This window comes from Nomascus leucogenys, chromosome 4, assembly GCF_006542625.1.
Source record: "Nomascus leucogenys isolate Asia chromosome 4, Asia_NLE_v1, whole genome shotgun sequence".
In the NCBI taxonomy this organism is placed as follows: Eukaryota; Metazoa; Chordata; class Mammalia; order Primates; family Hylobatidae; genus Nomascus; species Nomascus leucogenys.
Genome location: NC_044384.1, coordinates 44,314,852 through 44,333,830, shown reverse-complemented (window position 1 = coordinate 44,333,830; position 18,979 = coordinate 44,314,852). Strand labels below are relative to the sequence as shown.

Genomic DNA, 18,979 nt, shown 5'->3' with positions numbered 1-18,979 from the left:
GAGGTTATCAATATGAGCTCACAGTTTTCAATATACAGGCAGATAGTTACAGAAATACATATAGAGGTGTGGGTAGTGCAGGTATACACACACACATATATTTCTTAGCTCTGTCCACTGAGAAGACCGGAAACAATGAACAATAGGCAAAGCAACATTCAGATCGTCCTTTCTAAATACAATCAGCCTCCCTATAGAGGGGTTCTGCATCCATGGATTCAACCAACCACAGACAGAAGACATTTGGTGGGGGAAAAATGCATCTTGACTAAACACGTACAAACTTTTTTCCTTGTCATTATTCCCTAAACTGTACAATATAACAACTATTTACATGGCATTTACGTTGCATTAGCTATTATAAGTAATCTAGACATGGTTGAAGTATACAGGAGGATATGCACAAATTATATGCAAACACTATGCTACTTTATATCAGGAACTTGAGGTTCCATGGATTTTGGTATCCATAGGAGGTCCTGGAACCAATTCACCACATATACTGAGAGACAAGTGTATTATTCTCTAAGAACCAGTGATCCATGAAGAGATGGCTGACTCTAGGGCTGGAGCAGGAAAGTATAAGACTAGAACATCTTGTGGTGTCAGAAAGAAAGCACTTGTGTCAGTTTATTCAGGGTGCCATAACAGAGTACCATAGATGGGGTGGCTTATACGATAGAAATTTATTTTCTCCAGTTCTGGAGGCTAGAAGTCCAAGAACAAGGTGTTTACAAGTTTTGTTTCTCCTGAGGTTGTGTGCACCCCTGGAGTCTCTCCCTCTTCTTATAAGGGCACCAGTCATCCGGGATTAGGGCCCACCCAGACGACCTCATTTAATCTTAATTACCTCCCTGAAGTCCCTATCTCCAGAATGTAACTGAGGTATACTAGGGGTCAGGACAAAATATATGGGGGTACCAAAACTCAGTCCATAACAGCACCCAAAAAATGATAGGGGCATACTAAAGGACATGGGAGCCAGTTTGAAGAGGCTCCTACTGGACCAATCTCAAAAACTTAAGCAATAAGCCAGTAAATATATAAATCCAGAATATATGAAGAACTCTACAACTCAAAAACAAAAAGACAATTCAATTTTTAAAAGGGCAAAGAATTTCTTCAAAGTAGATATACAAACAGCCAGTAAGCACGTGAAAAGATGCTCAACATCACTAGTCATTAGGGAAATGCAAATCAAAATCACAATGAAATTCCAATGCACACTCACTAGGATGGTTACAATCGAAGACAATAACACATATTGGCAAAGATGTGAAGAAACTGGAACCCTCATACATTGCTGGTAAGAACGTAAAATGGTGCAAAAACACCATTTAAAAAAAAACAATTGGGTAGTTCCTCAAAATGTTAACCACAGAATTATCATATGACCCAATAATTTAACTTCTAGGTATACACTCAAAGAGAATGAAAAACATATGTCCATGCAAAAACTTGTACACAAATATTCATAGCAGCATTATTCATAATTGCCAAAAGGCATAAACAACCTAAATGTCCATCAGCTGATGAAGAGATAAAATATGGCAGGGCCAAGCACAGGAACTCACGCCTGTAATCCCAACACTTTGGGAGGCTGAGGCAGGAGGACTGCTTGAGGCCAAGAGTTCAAAAGTGGCCTAGGCAACATGGCAAGACCCTGTCTCTACAAAAAATAAAATAAAAAATTAACCAGTTGTGGTGGCACGTGCCTGTAGTCCCAGCTACTCCAGAGGCTGAGGCAAGTTCAGGAGTTCAAGGTTACAGTATGCTATGATTGTGCCACTGCCTTCCAGCATGGGCAGCAGAGTGAGCCCCTGTCTCTAAAAGAAATAAAAAATAAAACACAAAATGTAGTATGTCCATAAAATGTAATATTATTCAATCACAAAAAGAAATGGCATTCTGATTCATGCTCTGTCACGGATAAATCTTGAAAAAAATTACACTAACAAAAAGAAGCCAGACACAAAAGGCCACATATTATATAATTCCATTTATATGAGATACGCAGTCACATTCAGAGACAGAAAGTAGATCAGTGGTTGCCAGGGGCTGGCAGAACGGGGGAATGGGAAGTGACTGTTTATGGGTAATGAATTTCTCTTTGAGGTAATAGGAATATCCTAAAATTAGATAGGATATTGTGAGGGTTGCACAACTCAGTGAATATACTATAAACCACTAAATTATACATTTTAAAAGGGTGAATTTTATAGTATGTGAATCATATCTCAGTAAAGCTACTACAGATAAACTTATAAAAGAAGGAATGAATAAAGCTAGTAGTGGATTATAACCCATATAATAAAATAAAAATCCATGACATAAATACTGATTTTAAAAAACGAATAAATGGCCTGTTGTAGTTCTGGTTACTTGGGAGGCTGAGAACGGAGGATCACTTGAACCCAGGAGGCTGCACCGTGCTATGATTGCGTCTGGCAATAGCCACTGCACTCCAGCCCAGGCAACATAGCAATACCCCATTTCTAAAAAAAAAAAAAAAAATTTAAATAGAAAAAAAAAAAATGAATGGAAGAGAAGAGAAAGCTGTTGCTCACAATAGGATTCTAATTAATAAGTCTACAAGTAATGAAGATTCAAATTAGGAAATCACTACTTGTCAACCACCACAATAATAACTATTTCGAGCAAAAGCTATCAATGGATATTAAAAGTCACTGGCAAAGTATGAAATAAAATAGGCTATTTATAGTCTCAAAGTATCTTTCCACAAGATACTTCAATACAACATGAAAAGAGTAACTTTACATTGGAGAAACCTGGCAGATACCACCTTACTAAGTGCTCTAATCTAACATCATTAGTAATTTGACATCAAGTGCCACAACAGGATGTACTGAGAAGACAGCATTACTTCTCTATTTTTGCCAAAAATATATAACTCAAATCTAACCATGAAGAAATATCAGACACACCCAAATTGAGGAATATTCTAGAAAATAAGTGGCCAGTACTCTTCAAGTGTCAAGGTCATTGTGTTAGTCCATTTTCATGCTGCTGATACACACATACCTAAGACTGGGTAAATTATAAAGAAAAAGAGGTTTAATGGACTCACATTTCCACGCGGCTGGGGAGGCCTCACAATCATGGCGGAAGGCAAAAGGCACGTCTTACGTGGCAGCAGGCAAGAGAGAGAATGAAAGCCAAGTGAAAGGGGTTTCCCCTTACAAAACCATCAGATTTCCTGAGAGTTATTCACTACCATGAGAACAGCATGGGGAAAATGCCCCCATGATTCAATTGTATCCCACCAGGTTCCTCCCACAACATGTGGGAATTTGGGGAGCTACAATTCAAGATGAGATTTGGATGGGGGCACAGCCAAACCGTATCATTCCGCCCCCGGCCCCTCCCAAATCTCATGTCCTCACATGTCAAAACCAATCATGCCTTCCCAGCAGTCCCTCAAAATCTTAACTCATTTCAGCATTAACCCAAAAGTCCACAGTCCAAAGTCTCATCCGAGACAAGGCAAGTCCCTTCCACCAATGAGCCTGTAAAATCAAAAGCAAGTTAGTTACTTCCTAGATACAATGAGGGTACAGGCATTGGATAAATACACCCATTCCAAATAGGAGAAATAGGCCAAAACAAAGGGGCTACAGGACCCATGCAAGTCTGAAATCCAGCAGGGCAGTCAAATCTTAAAGCTCCAAAACGATCTCCTTTGACTCCATGTCTCACATCCAAGTCACACTGATGCAAGAAATGGGTTCCCATGGTCTTGGGCAGCTCTGCCCCTGTGGCTTTGCAGGGTATAGCCTCCCTCCTGGCTACTTTCACAGGCTGGCATTGAGTGTCTGTGTCTTTTCCAGGCACATAGTGCAAGCTGTTGGTGGATCTACCATTCTGGGCTCTGAAGGATGGTAGCTCTCTTCTCACAGCTCCACTAGGCAGTGCCCCAGTGGGGACTCTGGTTGGGGGATTCAACTCCACATTTCCCTTCTTCAATGTCCTAGCAAAGGTTCTCTGTAAGGGCCCTGCCCCTGCAGCAAACTTTGGCCTGGACATCCAGGCATTTCCATACATCCTCTGAAATGTAGGTGGAGGTTCCCAAACCTCAATTCTTGACTTCTGTACACCCAAAGGCTCAACACTATGTGGAAACTGGCCAGGCTTGGAGCTTGCACTCTCTGCAGCCGCGGCCCAAGCTCTACCTTGGCCCCTTTTAGCCATGGCTGGAGTGGCTGGAACACAGGGCACCAAGTCCCTAGGCTGCACACAGCAGAGGGGTCCCTGGGTCAGGCACCTGAAACTGTTTTTCCCTACTAGGCGCCGGGCCTGTGATGGGAGGGGCTACCACAAAGGTCTCTGACATGCCCTAGAGACCTTTTCCCCATTGTCTTGGTGATTAACATTTGGGTCCTCATTGCTTATGCAAATTTCTGCAGCCAGCTTGAATTTCTCCTCAGAAAATGGATTTTTATTCTCTATCACGTTGTCAGGCTGCAAATTTTCTGAACTTTTATGCTCTGTTTCCCTTTTAAAACGGAATGCTTTTAACAGTACCCAAGTCACCTCTTGAATGCTTTGCTGCTTAGAAATTTCTTCCGCCAGATACCCTAAATCATCTCCCTCAAGTTCAAGGTTCCACAAACCTGTAGGGCAGGGGCAAAATGCTGTCAGTCTCTTTGCTAAAACATAGCAACAGCCACCTTTACTCTAGTTCCCAACAATTCCTCATTTCTATCTGAGACCACCCCAACCTGGATTTCATTGTCCATATCATTATCAGCATTTTGGTCAAAGCCATTCAACAAGTCTCTAGGAGGTTCCAAACTTTCTCACGTTTTCCTGTCTTCTTCTGAGCCCTCCAAACTGTTCCAACCTCTGCCTGTTACCCAGTTCCAAAGTTGCTCCACATTTTCAGGTATCTTTACATACAGCAGCAACCCACTCTACCGGTACCAATTTATTGTATTAGTCCATTTTCATGCTGCTGATAAAGACATACCCAAGACTGGGTAAATTATAAAGAAAAAGAGATTTAATGGACTCACAGTTCCACGTGGCTGGGGAGGCCTCACAATCATGGTGGAAGGCGAAAGGCAGGTCTTACATGGCAGCAGGCAAGAGAGAGAATGAGAACCAAGTGAAAGGGGTTTCCCATTACAAAACCATCAGATGTTGTGAGGATTATTCGCTACCATGAGAACAGTATGGGAGAAACTGCCCCCATGATTCAGTTATATCACACTGAGTTCCTCCCACAACACATGGGAATTAAGGGAGCTACAATTCAAGATGAGATTTGGGCAGGGGCACAGCCAAACCATATCAGTCATAAAAGATAAAAAGGCTAAGGATGTGTTCCAATTAAAGGAGACTAAAAAGATATGACAGTTAAATACAACGTGTGATCCTGGATTGGATTCTGAACCAGAAAAGGGACAAGAATAAAGTCTGTGTATTAAATATCAGTGTTGCATCAGAGTTAACTCCCTGAATTTGATAAAATTCGGAATGATCTCTCCTCACTACCTTCCCACACTCCTCTCCAGGGCCTCTGTATGTGGGCATCTGGGCCCTCCTCTGTTAACACCCCTCTTCTGTCTGGACTGCCCCTCAATTCATCTTTCCCCCATGCACGGTCTTTCCTAACTGTCCTTATGTAAGAGAATGACTTTGGTTTTAAGAAATTCACACTGAAATATTTAGATGATTAAAAAAAAAAAATACAGTGACCAAGTGAAGCCTCCCCAAGAGGCACACCCAGCTGCGAATGAGCCAGAGGTCATGACTCCTGGTTCCTGAGAAGGAAGGTGGAGCTGGCATGCAGGGCAGGAAGGGTGACAAGTGATCTGCTCTTTCAGGAGGTGGTGGTACAAAGGCAAAGGAGAAAGCCCAGGCCCACTGGAAGGAACATGGGGTGAGCCGGTCCAAGGAGACCCGCCAGCATTAGCAGAAGGAAAGCAACCATTCTCCCAATCATCTAACCATTCATAGAGTGTGCCACAGGACTACTCAATGCCCTGGACTGTCAGGAGACTGGGCCTACGAGTGGCCTAAATTAAATGAGCAAGAGAGATAACCCTGAGAGCTACCCAGTAAACACCACGTCAAAAGAAAAAAAAAACACCCCCACTAGGGACAACTTCAGGTCTAGTTCAGGGTAAAAAGGCTATGAAAGAAATTTCCTGGGGTCAGATATGCTTTAAGTTTCAACTTTATTGTTTGAGTTTCTCATAAAGAATATAACTACTGATATAATACTGTTGCCATCAGGGAGGAAAAAACCAATCTGAACTGTTAAAGAGCAAAAAGGACACACTAAAGGGAAGGGGAAAATGCAGTCGCCAAAGCTTCCAACAGCGATTACAAAACCATCCACATACCTGCCAGCTCCTAGGGTCCTGTCCTCAGGCAGTGGAGTTAGCTTTTTCTTCCACTCCAGAGATGTTCAAAAACTGCATTTCTTTTTTTATTATTTTGTTGTTGTTGTTGAGATAGGGTCTCACTCTGTCACCCAGGCTGCAGTGCAGTGGCACAATCACAGATTACTGCAGCCTCAACCTCCTGGGCTCAAGCCATCTTCTCATCTCAGCCCCCACTCATCAGTAGCTAGGACTACAGGTGCACACTACTATGCCCAGCTAACTTTCGTATTTTTGTAGAGACAGGGTTTCACCATGTTGCTCACACTGGTCTCGAACTCCTGGACTCAAGTGGTCTGCCCACCCGGGCCTCCCAAGGTGCTGGGATTCCAGATGTGAGCCACTACGCGTGGCCAAATACTGCATTTCTCCTTTTCAGTTTATTCCACTTCCCCAATCCCAGTGAGGAAGCTCAAAGTTGCTGTGTGCCCAATGAAAGGAAAGCAATACAGGGGATTCTTCTGACATAGGTGTTTAGTTCCAAGGCCCCAGGGAGACAGGGGAGAAAAATGCCAGACAGGGGCCCTCGTTAGATTCAGGCAGACAAGCACATCTGCTGAGAGTAAGGAGAGGGTGGTATGAAGAGAGGACCAGAGGTTTAAGTCAGCCATTCCAGGCAGCAAGCTAGAGAATAGTCAAGAAGAGGATGAAAATGACACACGGAAGCACTGGTTTTTGAAAGGGACCCCTCTTGCCGGCTTGCTCACTCCATCCTCTGCCAGACCCCCACTGGGAAGTCAGGCTGAAGAGAGGGCAGAGAAAGGAAGCCACCCTGGAGTGAACTGAGCCACATCATACCAGTGCTGCCTCCTGCTTCTGAGATTGTGGCAGGCTCTCTTCCTTCTCTAACCAGAGACACCCTGGCCCAGGCCAGAGCTGGTTTTATGCTTCACTTTCCTCTCCCCCGATCCCCACATTACTACACCCTTACCCTTCACTTCTGCTCAGCTTAGCCAAGCTGAGACTCCTGTGTCTACTAACAACAGGATGAGAGGGAGACAGACCTTTAGTCAAAGGGAAGATCAAGTGTGTGAGGCTTGGATGCAATAAGATAAAATTAAAATGATGCATCATTTCCATATTACTAAAGCACTATTATCACTAAGGACTTTACAAGATGAACTGTCCCACCCCAAGATATGAACACCCTAAGAGGAGAGGAAGGAATGCCTAGCACTAAGGGGTGCCCCCTCTTTGCAGCACTAACAGAGCTGATGTAAGTCTCAGGGAAGAGAAACCCAGCCTGCTACTCAGGAAACACACGCCTATGGCTAACAGACTGGAGTTCACAAAGCCTGGGTCTCGCCCTGCTCTGTTCTGCCCAATTGAAGAACCCAAATCAATGGCTTCATCTCTCCAGACAGTAGTGTGCTTGACTCTGAATCAGACTAAAGGATAATTTGGACATTCTGTCTGTGGTTATAAAGAAAGGAGAAAAATATCCTGTCTTATTACTGAAAAGTCAAATGTCAAGTTATATCTATGTCATAGAATTATAGATGCAAATAGCTGACCCTGGTCTAAAACTGCAAGGTTACTATAGGGTTACTTAAAACAGCAAAAATTCAAAATGCAACCTAAATATCCAATAATAAAGTCAATAAAATATGAGTAGTTAATTCCTTGGAATATAATGCAGTCAATAGTCATAAAAGACTATTTGACTTTTAAAAGTCTAATTGAGAAGACTATCAACATACAGAAATGTTCACAAAATAATGCTAAGTGAAAAATGGGGCACGTAATGCTACATATCAAATATAATGATGAAAAACTTTATCTACATGTAGAAAACACAAATTATAATAGTTGTTGGGGAAGGAGATTGGGTGACTTTTTATGTCAATTTTAAAAATGAAAAAAAGGTAATTTTAAAAATAGAAAAGAATAACTTTTAAGACTTAAAATTATCAGGATTTGTTGATTTTTTGCTTTTGTGTTTTACAAAAGTTGAATAGTAGGATAATTATTTTTTCAATGAATAAACCAAATCAGTCCAGCATTCTCTGGCTGCCCCTCCAATTACAGAAGATTCTCTCACAATCTGCACTATCCTTCTAAAGATGCAACTACTGCCTCTCCACTTTAGATGTTTTATTAGCTGCTTCACAAATGAAAAGCCTATTAAGTAACTCTCAGTCTATAGGTTAATTAGATTTCTCAGTACATTTTATCAACTTTAATACACATTTGAAAAGCCTAGATTGCCCTATATTGATCCAGTAAAACTGTTCCCAAAAGCATTTCTCTGCACCATGAATTTGGTTATACCAGAGATCTAATTAATAATCTTCTAATATACAAAGTAACAGAGTGTTATCAAGAGAGGCAGTTAAGAAAAAAGAATGTAGACTCTGGACGGCATGCCTGGGTTCAAATCCCGACACTAACACTGTGTGACCTAGGGCAAGTTACACAGCCTCTCTATGCCCTTGGCGTTTTTATCTGTAAAATGAAGTGATCAATTCACAGAGGGTCGTTTGGAGGATTAAATGACATAGTACTTAGAAAGTACTTAGAACAGTGCCTGGCACATAGTAAATGCTTGATAAATATTAATTACTATTATTTATCCTTATTCCTTTCACTTTAACAGTTATCTGTTCCCAAACCCACCAAAATTAATCCCTTCAAAGTAACAACCAGAGTGAATGGAAGACTGCACTTTCATAACATTATTAATCAACAACTGTTATACTGAAAATATAAATCCACAGAATCGTGATTCTAAGATGATTTGTACCACCCCTTAGCAAGCATGAACATTAGTAGTAATTTCTGCTGAACTAGAGAGAGCCATCTTAATGAAATGATAAAACAAAGTTGTTTTTGTACCACTAAATTATTTAATAGTATTTCCTAACACTGATGGAAAGAAGGCTTCTATAAATGCTTTCCTCAGAATACTTTTAGATGAAAAATATTCTCTTCAACTCCTCAGGACTTCTAAGCATCTAAATTTCTAAACTTCTTTAAATTTCAACTAAGCACTCAATTTTACTTTAGAAAGAGCAAGCATATTTCAGGAAAGTTAAACCCACCTTAAGAATCCATGATAATTCAAGTTATCTTTAACAATCTCAAAAAGCACTCTAATGTCCTACATGTAAATGTGCTTTGTAAATTTTAAAATTCCATCAAAGTTTTACATACTTTGCCTTTATTTAAGAATCAAAATAGCTAAAATTACTGACGTAGGGAAATTTAGGTGATGAAAGACCTATAAAGTCTCTTCTAACTCAAGACATACAATCATTTATAGAAAAACACTCACTTCCCCACTAAGGAAACCTTGGGCAACCTGGGTTAACCTCACAATAAGCACAGCTCTGAGCCTGGAATGCCTTCTCCAGCAAACCTCACCAAGCCAACTTCAAGTCCCTCTGCTTCCCTACCTCTCCTTTGAGTACCATCACCAGCACTGAGGAATCCTCCTCCTGTGTCTCACCACAATAGGGCACCAACACTTATAATTACATACAAGTAGCTTTGGCTCAAGGTTAGACATTACTGTATCTTCCTACTGGTTTCATTTGTGTGATAGGTAGAATTCCAGTACACCCCTGCCACCTTGCAAGTACTCTGCCCCTGGTGTGCACACAACTTCTCCGAGTTATTCAAGCAAACACTAATCTAGGTGCAGCTACAAAGGGGTTTTGCAGATGCAATTAAGGTCTCAAATCAGCTGACTTTTTAAAAGGCGATTATCCAAGTAGGCCTGCCTAATCACATAAATCTTTTAAATCTGAGTCCAGGGGTCAACAATAAAAGAAGTCTGAAATATCTGACGCATGAGAAGAATTGGACACAAGGGAGATTCTCCATAGCTGGCTCTGAAAATGGAAAAGGCCATGTGGCAAGGAACACAGGCAGCAGCTGACAGCCGGCAAGAAGACAGGGGCCCCGCAGTCCTGCCGCCCCAAAAGAACAGAATTCTGCCAACAACCTGAATTCACCTGCATGCAAATTTCTCCCCAGAGCCTTCAGACAAGAACTCGGCCAACACTTTGATTTCAGCTTTGCGATACCTGGAGCAAAGAGTCAACCCAGTCGCATTGTGTCAGCACTTCTGATCTACGGAACCATGAGCTACTAAATGAGTGTTATTTAAGCCACTAAATTTGTGATAATTTGTAATGGCAGCAGTAGAAAACTAAATACAATGTATGTACGTCATTCTCTCCTGGGATGTTTTTGGTAGTGTGGGGACAAGCTATAATCCTTTGAAATGTCTTAAGCCTACTGCTGGGGATGGAACAGAAACAGTACAATAAATTACTGCTACTTGAACTGAACTGAAACAGAAAGGTTGAGCAAGTGACACAGATGAGGGTGACCTCAAGAAGATTCCTGGCAGCCCTCAGGGGTACTGTGCTTATGCCTGCTTATTTCCTATACGCTGTGAAAAGGGAACTAGAATGAAAGGATGACAGCAAGGCAAAAATCTAAGACAACCGGGCATGGTGGCTCACGCCTGTAATCCCTAAACTTTGGGAGGCCAATGTGGGCAGATTGCTTGACCCCAGCAGTTTGAGACCAGCTTGGGTTATGTGGTGAAATTCCACCTCTACCAAAAATACAATGTCGTCCCAGCTACTTGGGAGGCTGAGGTGGGAGGATCCACTGAGCCAGGAGGTCGAGGCTGCAGTGAGCCATGATTGTGCCACTGTCCTCCAGCCTGGGTGACAGAAGAAGTCCCTGTCTTCTTTAGTTAAATATCAGTTGGGAAAAGGAGAGTCAGGACAAAAGAAGGAACTATTTCAGGAAATTCTCTGCCCTTTCCAGCTTCTCCTGAGGCTGCTGCTTGGATACAAAAAAGGGCCACAGGGAATACAGAGTTAAGATTTCCACCATATTGGATTACTGGGAATTTCCAGTCTCCTGAAGGCATTTGACCACTTTCAGAAGCTTGTGGTAGTGGAAGTTGATCAATACTCCCTTTGGGGTCAAAATAATTATTCCTCTCCATATGTCCTGGTGACACTCCTTGGTCCTGGCACAACTGGTTATCAAAATGCACCAGTCGCAGACTGGGAGCAATTACTCACAATGCATACATCTGGCAAAGGAGTCTAGTCAAGAAAGATAATGTAATGAACTTCTACACATCAATATAATTTTTTTAAAAAAAAGCCAATTAGAAAAAATAATTAGGCACTCCACAAAAGATCTGGAATGTCCAAAAAGCTCATGAAAAGTGATTGATATTCATTAGTCATCAGAGAAACAAATTAAAACAAGGAGATACTACTACACAACAAAACGGCTAAAGGTTAAAGACTGACAATGAAAGACTGACAATACTCTGTATTGTTGAGGATTTCGAGCAACTGGCACTCTCATACTTTGCTGGTAAGAATGCAAAAACAGTCCAACTACTTTGAGAAATACTGTTTAACAGTTTCTGAGTTAAATGTATGCCTACCTTCTGACTCAGCAATTCCACTACTTCTCAAGAGAAATGAAAGCATCTACACAAAGACTTGTACAAGAATGTTCAGAGCAGCTTCTGCACAAAGCCAAAAACTGTAAACGTTCAAATATTCATCAGATGTATGTTTATACAATGCAACAGATGTACTAAATGACTCTCAAAAACATTGTCTCAAAAAGGAACCTAGACAGATGCAAAAGAATATGTTCCCTATTGTCCTGTATTATTCCATTTATATTATGCTCCAACCCAAAGTGAGTCTATTGTGAAGGGTGGCCGAATAGTGGGTAACTGTTAGGAAGGAAAGACAGTACTGACAGGAAAAGGTCACCTGCTCTTAGAAATGCTATCTTGATCTAGGCAGTGGCCATAGGTGTATACAAATATAAACGGGCACTGGATCTGTAGTTTTGTTTTGTTTTGTTTTGCTTTTTTTGCGATAGGGTCTCACTCTGTTGCCCAGGCTGGACTGCAATGGCACGATCATAGCTCACTGTAACCTTGAAATCTTGGGATTAAGTGATGCTCTTGTAGTTGGGACTAAAGGCGTGCACCATCACGCCCAGCTATTTGTAAATTTGGATGGGGGTTGGGGAGCAGGTCTCGAACTCCTGTCTCAAGCAATCCTCTCACCTTGGCCTCTCAAAGTGCTGGGATACAGGCGTGAGCCAGGATTCCTGAAGATCTGTGGTTGAGCCAGTATTCTTGAAAATTTGTGCATTGTACCGTGTGTAAATCTTGCTATAGCAAAGTATTTAATATTAAAAGGTTAAAAAAAAAAGCACTACCAATCACCTACAGAAGAAGGAACAAGAAGATTTCTAGAACAGCCACTGACTGGCTGGGTGAACGGTGTCACACCATATGCTGAGGAGCACAAAGTAACACACTCTATCTCTGCTTTTTTGCTTTGAATAAAATGCAGGAGCCAGAGGAAACACTAATCAAGCCACTCCCTGCTGAAAATTCATTGCTGGAATTACGGAGCCTAGACTGTTCAGAGGCCCTGACGTCTGAGCCAGGCGCTGAGCTCAGTGCTTTACACTCATTACTTCATAACCTTAACAAGCCCATGAGTTAAGACCAAACCCGCCTTAGGATTGGGAAACCCAGGGTCAAAAAAGCACTTTTCTCAGGATGAGAGAAAGCATACTTATCAATACATCTTGTATTCATCCATGCAGGACATTAGAGAGCTATGGGCCTCAAAGACACTGGGTAGATGTCTGCAAAATGGACGAGGGGAAGACATGCAAATTTCTGAATGACTGACATTCATTAGTCCTGAACCTCATGCTAAAGGCGACCTCGAGGGGAAGAGGCAGTCCTTCTATTAATACTAAGTCAGTAATAAACTCCCTACTTCTTCTCTCCTTACAACACAAGGCGTTGTAAGCCCGTGTGTCCAAACGAAGGGAAAGAGTAGTCATTCACTCCACGGGACAGCGTCTTTCAACCCCACCGGAGACCGCACGCGCAGGGCCCCACATTGCGCACGCGCCCTGGCTCGGCTCCGCCCCACCAAGTCCCGCTCCGCGACGCGCACGCGCAGGCTGGGAGCACGACTGCGTACCTGCGCAAAGCTGGAAGCGGACGCTTTTTTCTTCTTACTGGCGCCATAGCCCCCGCCGCTGCTGCCATTGTGGGAAGGGCTGGCCGGCCTCTTCTTGCTGTTCCGGACTATTCCGGGAGTGGAAGTGGTGGCCACAATTGGAATTTGCGCCGCCATCGCACTGAGTCTTCCCCTGGTCCCCCCACCTCTTTCCCAGCGCGGGCCCTGGAACTTCCTTTCCGCTGTTACTTCCGTCTTGATGCTTGAAAACCCGGCCTGGACTCCAAGCTGTAGCTGGCTTCTCTCGGTGCAATCTAAAAGGCGGAGCTCGGAGCAGCCTGTGCCGTCGGGACGGGAAGATGTCAGCGGGCGTTGTCCTGCCACTGGGGCGCTCTGGGCGTGGGCCTTGGGTGGGGCACGTGCCTGGAAATCCCCATTGATAGAGGAATAGAAAATCTCCCAATTTTTTTAAGTAACTACGTTTTAAAAAATTAATGAGCGTGTTGTCTTTTCTCACATAGAAGAGTGATTACTTTTGATGTTTGTAAGCGTAAAGCTGGGGTCGTTCTCAGTAGACCGCCAAGCTACTGGCTTCCTCCTCTGTCCCTCCCTGCCTTCCCCCGCGGAAAAGGTTTGTATATAAATAGTGCCCAAATGGACATGAAGGGTAGAGTGGTTCTTAATCTCTCTCTCTTTTTTTTTTCTTTTATTTGAGACGGAATTTCGCTCTTGTTGCCCAGGCTGGAGTGCAATGGCGCGATCTTGGCTCACTGCAACCTCCGCCTCCCGGGTTCAAGCGATTCTCCTGCCTCAGCCTCCCGAGTAGCTGGGATCACAGGCATGTGCCACCATGTCCGGCTAATTTTGTATTTTTAGTAGAGACGGGGTTTCTCCATGTTGGTCAGGCTGATCTCGAGCTCCCGACCTCAGGTGATCTGCCCGCCTCGGCCTCCCTAAATGCTGGGATTACAGGCGTAAGCCACCACGCCCGGCCGGTTCTTAATCTCTTAGGATTCACAGACTCTTGAGCATGGAATCTGTGCTTCCTCCCCCCGCCCCACACCCCCACCTCCCCACCACCCCACACCTCCACCTCCCCACCACCCCATTAAATGTATACAGACACAGACAAAATTTTACAGATTTCAGGGAGGTCACAGATCTACTAAAACCTATTTAGGAACCTCAGTCCCCCTACCCGCCTTGTTCTTTGCCTCATTCTACCCTATATTTTTACAGAACCTTTGCGACATCATATAACTAAATGATTTATAATCGGATGGTTAATGTCTTTTTTGGCTCCTGCTAGAATGTAATCTCTATGAGGGAAGGGTCAGTTATGTCTTGTTCACTTATCAGTCCCCCCAATCACAGTACCTTGCAAGTCATTGGTGCATTGTAAGTATTTTTAGTGATGTAATTAACGAATGAACTACCTGCAGTGATTGGTGGAAGCTACTATGTTTGAATATAGGAAGCTGATGTATATTAGTCTTGATATTTGAAATAAACAGGCTGCACAGTGACTTAGAGGTAAGAGAGAAGGAGCAGTTAGGGAAACTAGCACTGACGTATTTTCTCCTTTGGAGAAAGGAATAAGCCTACCAGTGTTGAAATGTTCTTTCCCACACCCCATCTCCATCCCTATCCTCATCTAAAGCTAGTCTTTTCCTCATTCCTTAACTCAAGGACTCACCTCCAACAAGCCAGTCACCTAAGCAAACTGCTGTCCCCACCTCCTCCCATTCCTCACCACCTCAGCTCGCTTCTCTCCTTCACGGCTCCTGCCTTGGTGAATCTGTATCCCATGTCTACATCTCAGCAACAGCCTCCAGATGGAAGTTTCGGCCGCCATCTTTCCCTAATCCTTTCCTGACCACAGACCATCCTTCACACTGGCTGCCAGAATGGGCTTTGTAAATTACAAATATAATCATACCTCTTACATTCTTCAGGGCCCTTTTACCTTCAGGGTAAAAATTTTTTTTTACCTTTAGGGTAAGAACGTTTTAGCTTGTCATACAAGGTCCTTAATAACTGGGCTCTGGCTCGGGCACGGTGGCTCACGCCTGTAATCCCAACACTTTGAGAGGCGCCGAGGCGGGCAGATCACAAGGTCAGGAGATCAAGGCTATCCTGTCCAACATGGTGAAACCTCGTCTCTACTAAAAATACAAAAATTAGCTGGGTATGGTGGCACGCGCCTGTAATCCCAGCTACTCAGGAGGCTGAGGCAGGAGAATCGCTTGAACCCGGGAGATTGCAGTGAGCAGAGATCGTGCCACTGCACTCCAGCCTGGCGACAGAGCAAGACTCCGCCTCAAAACGACAACGACAACAACAACAAAAACTGGGCTGTGCCCCATTCTGTTGCTTGGTTCCCAACACTTAATTCCTTGTGTTCCAGCCAAGGACTAACTCTATTTCCTAGAGTGTACATGTTTTCTTAGCTTGTCATATTTTTGTTTCTATTATTTCCTTTCCTAAAAATGCTTAGCTCCTTGCTTGATTACCATCCATTTTGCCTCAGTTCGGATGCTACTTCCAATGAAAAGCTTTCTGCCATCTGACACACCTTCCTTCCCCTTCCCTTTCCCTGTCCTCACGCTGTGCACGTGAGCACAGGGGGACCTGCTGGGCTGCTTCCTGTCATCCCTTATTGAGTTCAAACACCAGCTCGCTACTTTTAAGAAGTCAGACAAGTGGATGCACCGCCATCTGGTTTCCTGTTACTAAATTCAGGCCTGATCTTGTCTGATTCCTTTCTTTCTGAAATTCTTCCCTTGGTATCTGAAACATCGCCATCTTTTTGTTTTCCTGTTTCCTGGCCAGTCTTCTGTTACCAAATGGTCTCTAATGCTACTACAGGTTTTTCAAAATATATAGTCACAGGCTCCTGTAGATTCACATTTTAAAAGTTTCCCAAGTGATTCTAATGATCAGCCAGGTTTGAATCCAGGCTCTTGCACAGAATCCTTACATACTGAGAGTTCCTTGGTGCTTGGTCCAAGGCCCTCTGTCCTTCTCAGTCGATACTCTCCCCAGCCATTGCACCAATTCTTGGGGATTCAGTTACCACCTAAATGCAGACCACTTTCAGATTTGCATCCCTTATCTGGCCCTTTCTCCAAAGATACATACCCAAGGCTAGGTACGGTGGCTTATGTCTGTAATCCCAACATTTTGGGAAGCCGAGGTGAGTGGATCACGTGAGGTCAGGAGTTCGAGACCAGCCTGGCCAACATGGGTGAAACCTTGTCTCTACTAAAAAAATACAAAAATTAGCCAAGCATGGTGGTGCCTGCCTGTAGCCCCAGCTACTTGGAAGACTGAGGCACAAGAATCGCTTGAACTCGGGAGGTGGAGGTTGCAGTGAGCCTGGGCAACAGAGGAAGACTCCGTCTCAAAAAAAAAAAAAAAAAAGCATACCCGGACGTAAAATTCCTTTCCCTAGTATAAACTCAGATGCTTACACGCATCTTTCACTCCGCATGGCAAAAACAGAATTCATCATCCTCTCTGCTCCTCTAAAACAGATTCCTCCTTCAATGTTTCCTGTCTCAGCAAATGCCACGATTAGCCACCAGTTCTTCAGACCAAAACTTGGGAGTCATCCTTGACTCCTCCCCTTCCTCCACTCCACGCCATAACCGTATTCCAGCCACCATCTCTCTCTGGACTTGCAAAGTGGCCTTATGCGTTCTCTTTCTGCCTCCACCTTTGGTCCCTGCAACTCAGTTCCAACATGCGATTCCAGATGATTTCTTTAAAAATACATATGTGCATTTTTCAGATCACACCCCCTGCTTGAAACCATTCAGCGGCTTCCCGTGGTCCCTAGAATGAAGCCCATTGTCCACGAGGTGGTTCCAAAGGTCCTTAGAGACCTGCCATCTCTCCAGCTTGCCTCTGTCCCAGGTCCCTGCACTCCTGCTCAGTTTTCACTTTTGTTAGTTCCAACAACCAGCTGTGCCCCTCCTCCCTCAGGCCTTGACACACTGTTCCTCCTGTCTGGAAGCTGCTTTTCTCCCGACCCCACACTCCTCTGGTCTCACTAAATTCCACGCACCCTTCCTATCTTGGCTGACATGCTGTATTTTCGGTGTTCCCTCTCTTCTGGTCTGGTTCCACGTTCCCATTAGTCTCTCTCAGTTATTTAATCCCTATTGATTACCTTTTTTTTTTTTTTTTTTTTTTGGAGGATCTTTCTATGTAGCCCAGTACCTACATTTCTAGTAGGGAAGGAAAGATATTATAGTTGTCTTCTCAGCTGGACTTAAGCTTCCTATAGGCAGTTGCCAGAGTCATCAGGGATTGAGTGGCAGAGCATCAACAGATGACAGCAACAGGAGAGTGGGAGAAATGCCGGAGGACACCAGCTTGAGAAACCTGCCCCACGACCACCATGGTAGTGTCAGTTACTGCCCAGTGTTGGCACATACCAGGTTCCCTTATACTTGCTGCATATGTAACTCATGGGTTTCCTTGTCCATTGGTAAAGATAAATTAATACTGATGACCCAACATTCTGCTAGCTTATGTGTTGAGACAGGGCCTAAGGCTCCCCTAAGTTCCCTCCTCAGCTGTTCCTGAAAACTTGCAGGGTGTGTCTCACCCCTGCCATAGTGTGAGCCCTCTCTTGCACTTCCTCTTCAGCTTCCTTCCTGGTACTTGCAACTCCTGCGTCCCTCACCAATGCCACACTTCCTTTGGCAAAGGCTGCCGGGGCTTTCTCTGGGATATTGATGCCCTGACTGCGGTGTACCAGTTAAGCAGCCTCAGCCAGAGTCTTGATCCCAGTTAAGACAATGATTAAGAATGAATAATGTGCCTGCTAAGCTACTATGTATGACTTGAGACACAGAGTGCCTAATTTACTGTCTCTCAAAGATCTCAGCAAACACAGTAGATATTTGGGATCATGCTGCTACTGCATGGAAGACACACTGCTCATCTCTTCACACCTTGTGTGAAGTGTGCTAGTCATGCTCACTGTATGAAAAATGGCTGTTCCAGTTGATATGGGACTCCTTGACGAAGGGAAGAAACCTTGAAGCTGTTGCAGTCAAGATCCTCAAAATCCCCCAACTCCCAGATACTGAAAGAGGCAGCTCAGTGTGCACTGCCTACTCTGAGCTCTGGGGACGTGCAGTTGAAAACAAACGCATTGCAGTGAGAAGCTGATGGAATCCTCAGAGACCAGTGGCAGTCCTCTAGGGAGTGTGAGAGCAGCACTCATTCCTGGAACACCATCTCTGAGGAACCTTTCTAAAGTGGCCTGTGTTTTCTCCATCACAGACCAAAGTATATCGTTTGGTAAGTGCTTGTGGGTCATAGGCTCACTTGAGCAGACATAGTTTCTTCTTTGTCGCTGTTTTCAGAGTATTGTAGTCCCTCGGTGGCAATCCGCTAAGTGCCTCATTGTAAACAATCAGTATTAATAGAGAAAGCAGAAGAGAGCTCTGGCCCAGTGGCTGCTGGGGACAGGCCTTTGCTCACTTCGTTGCCTGCTATTTCTTGCTTGACAGCCGCATGGAAATATTTAAAAGCTGGAAAGAGTAATTGAAAATAGGCCTGACCGTGACA

General features: G+C 43.8%; 1 protein-coding gene across 3 annotated transcripts in view; it reads right to left on the bottom strand.

Annotated features, from left to right (window-relative positions):
• INO80C (INO80 complex subunit C) overlaps positions 1–13,879 on the bottom strand; it is a 28,790-nt gene extending 14,911 nt beyond the window's left edge. Inside the window, exons 1-3 of one of the 3 annotated variants that reach the window (XM_003261922.2) lie at positions 13,415–13,879; positions 5,034–5,087; positions 3,089–3,142 (exon numbers count right to left, since the gene is read on the bottom strand). In XM_003261922.2, coding sequence (XP_003261970.1) covers positions 3,089–3,142; positions 5,034–5,087; positions 13,415–13,570 — 264 coding nt within the window. In that variant the 5' untranslated portion in view covers positions 13,571–13,879. The remainder of the gene's footprint in view (positions 1–3,088; positions 3,143–5,033; positions 5,088–13,414) is intronic. The other 2 variants (XM_030810567.1, XM_003261923.2) reach the window with 2 other exon arrangements.
• Between the last annotated feature and the right edge of the window lie 5,100 nt (positions 13,880–18,979).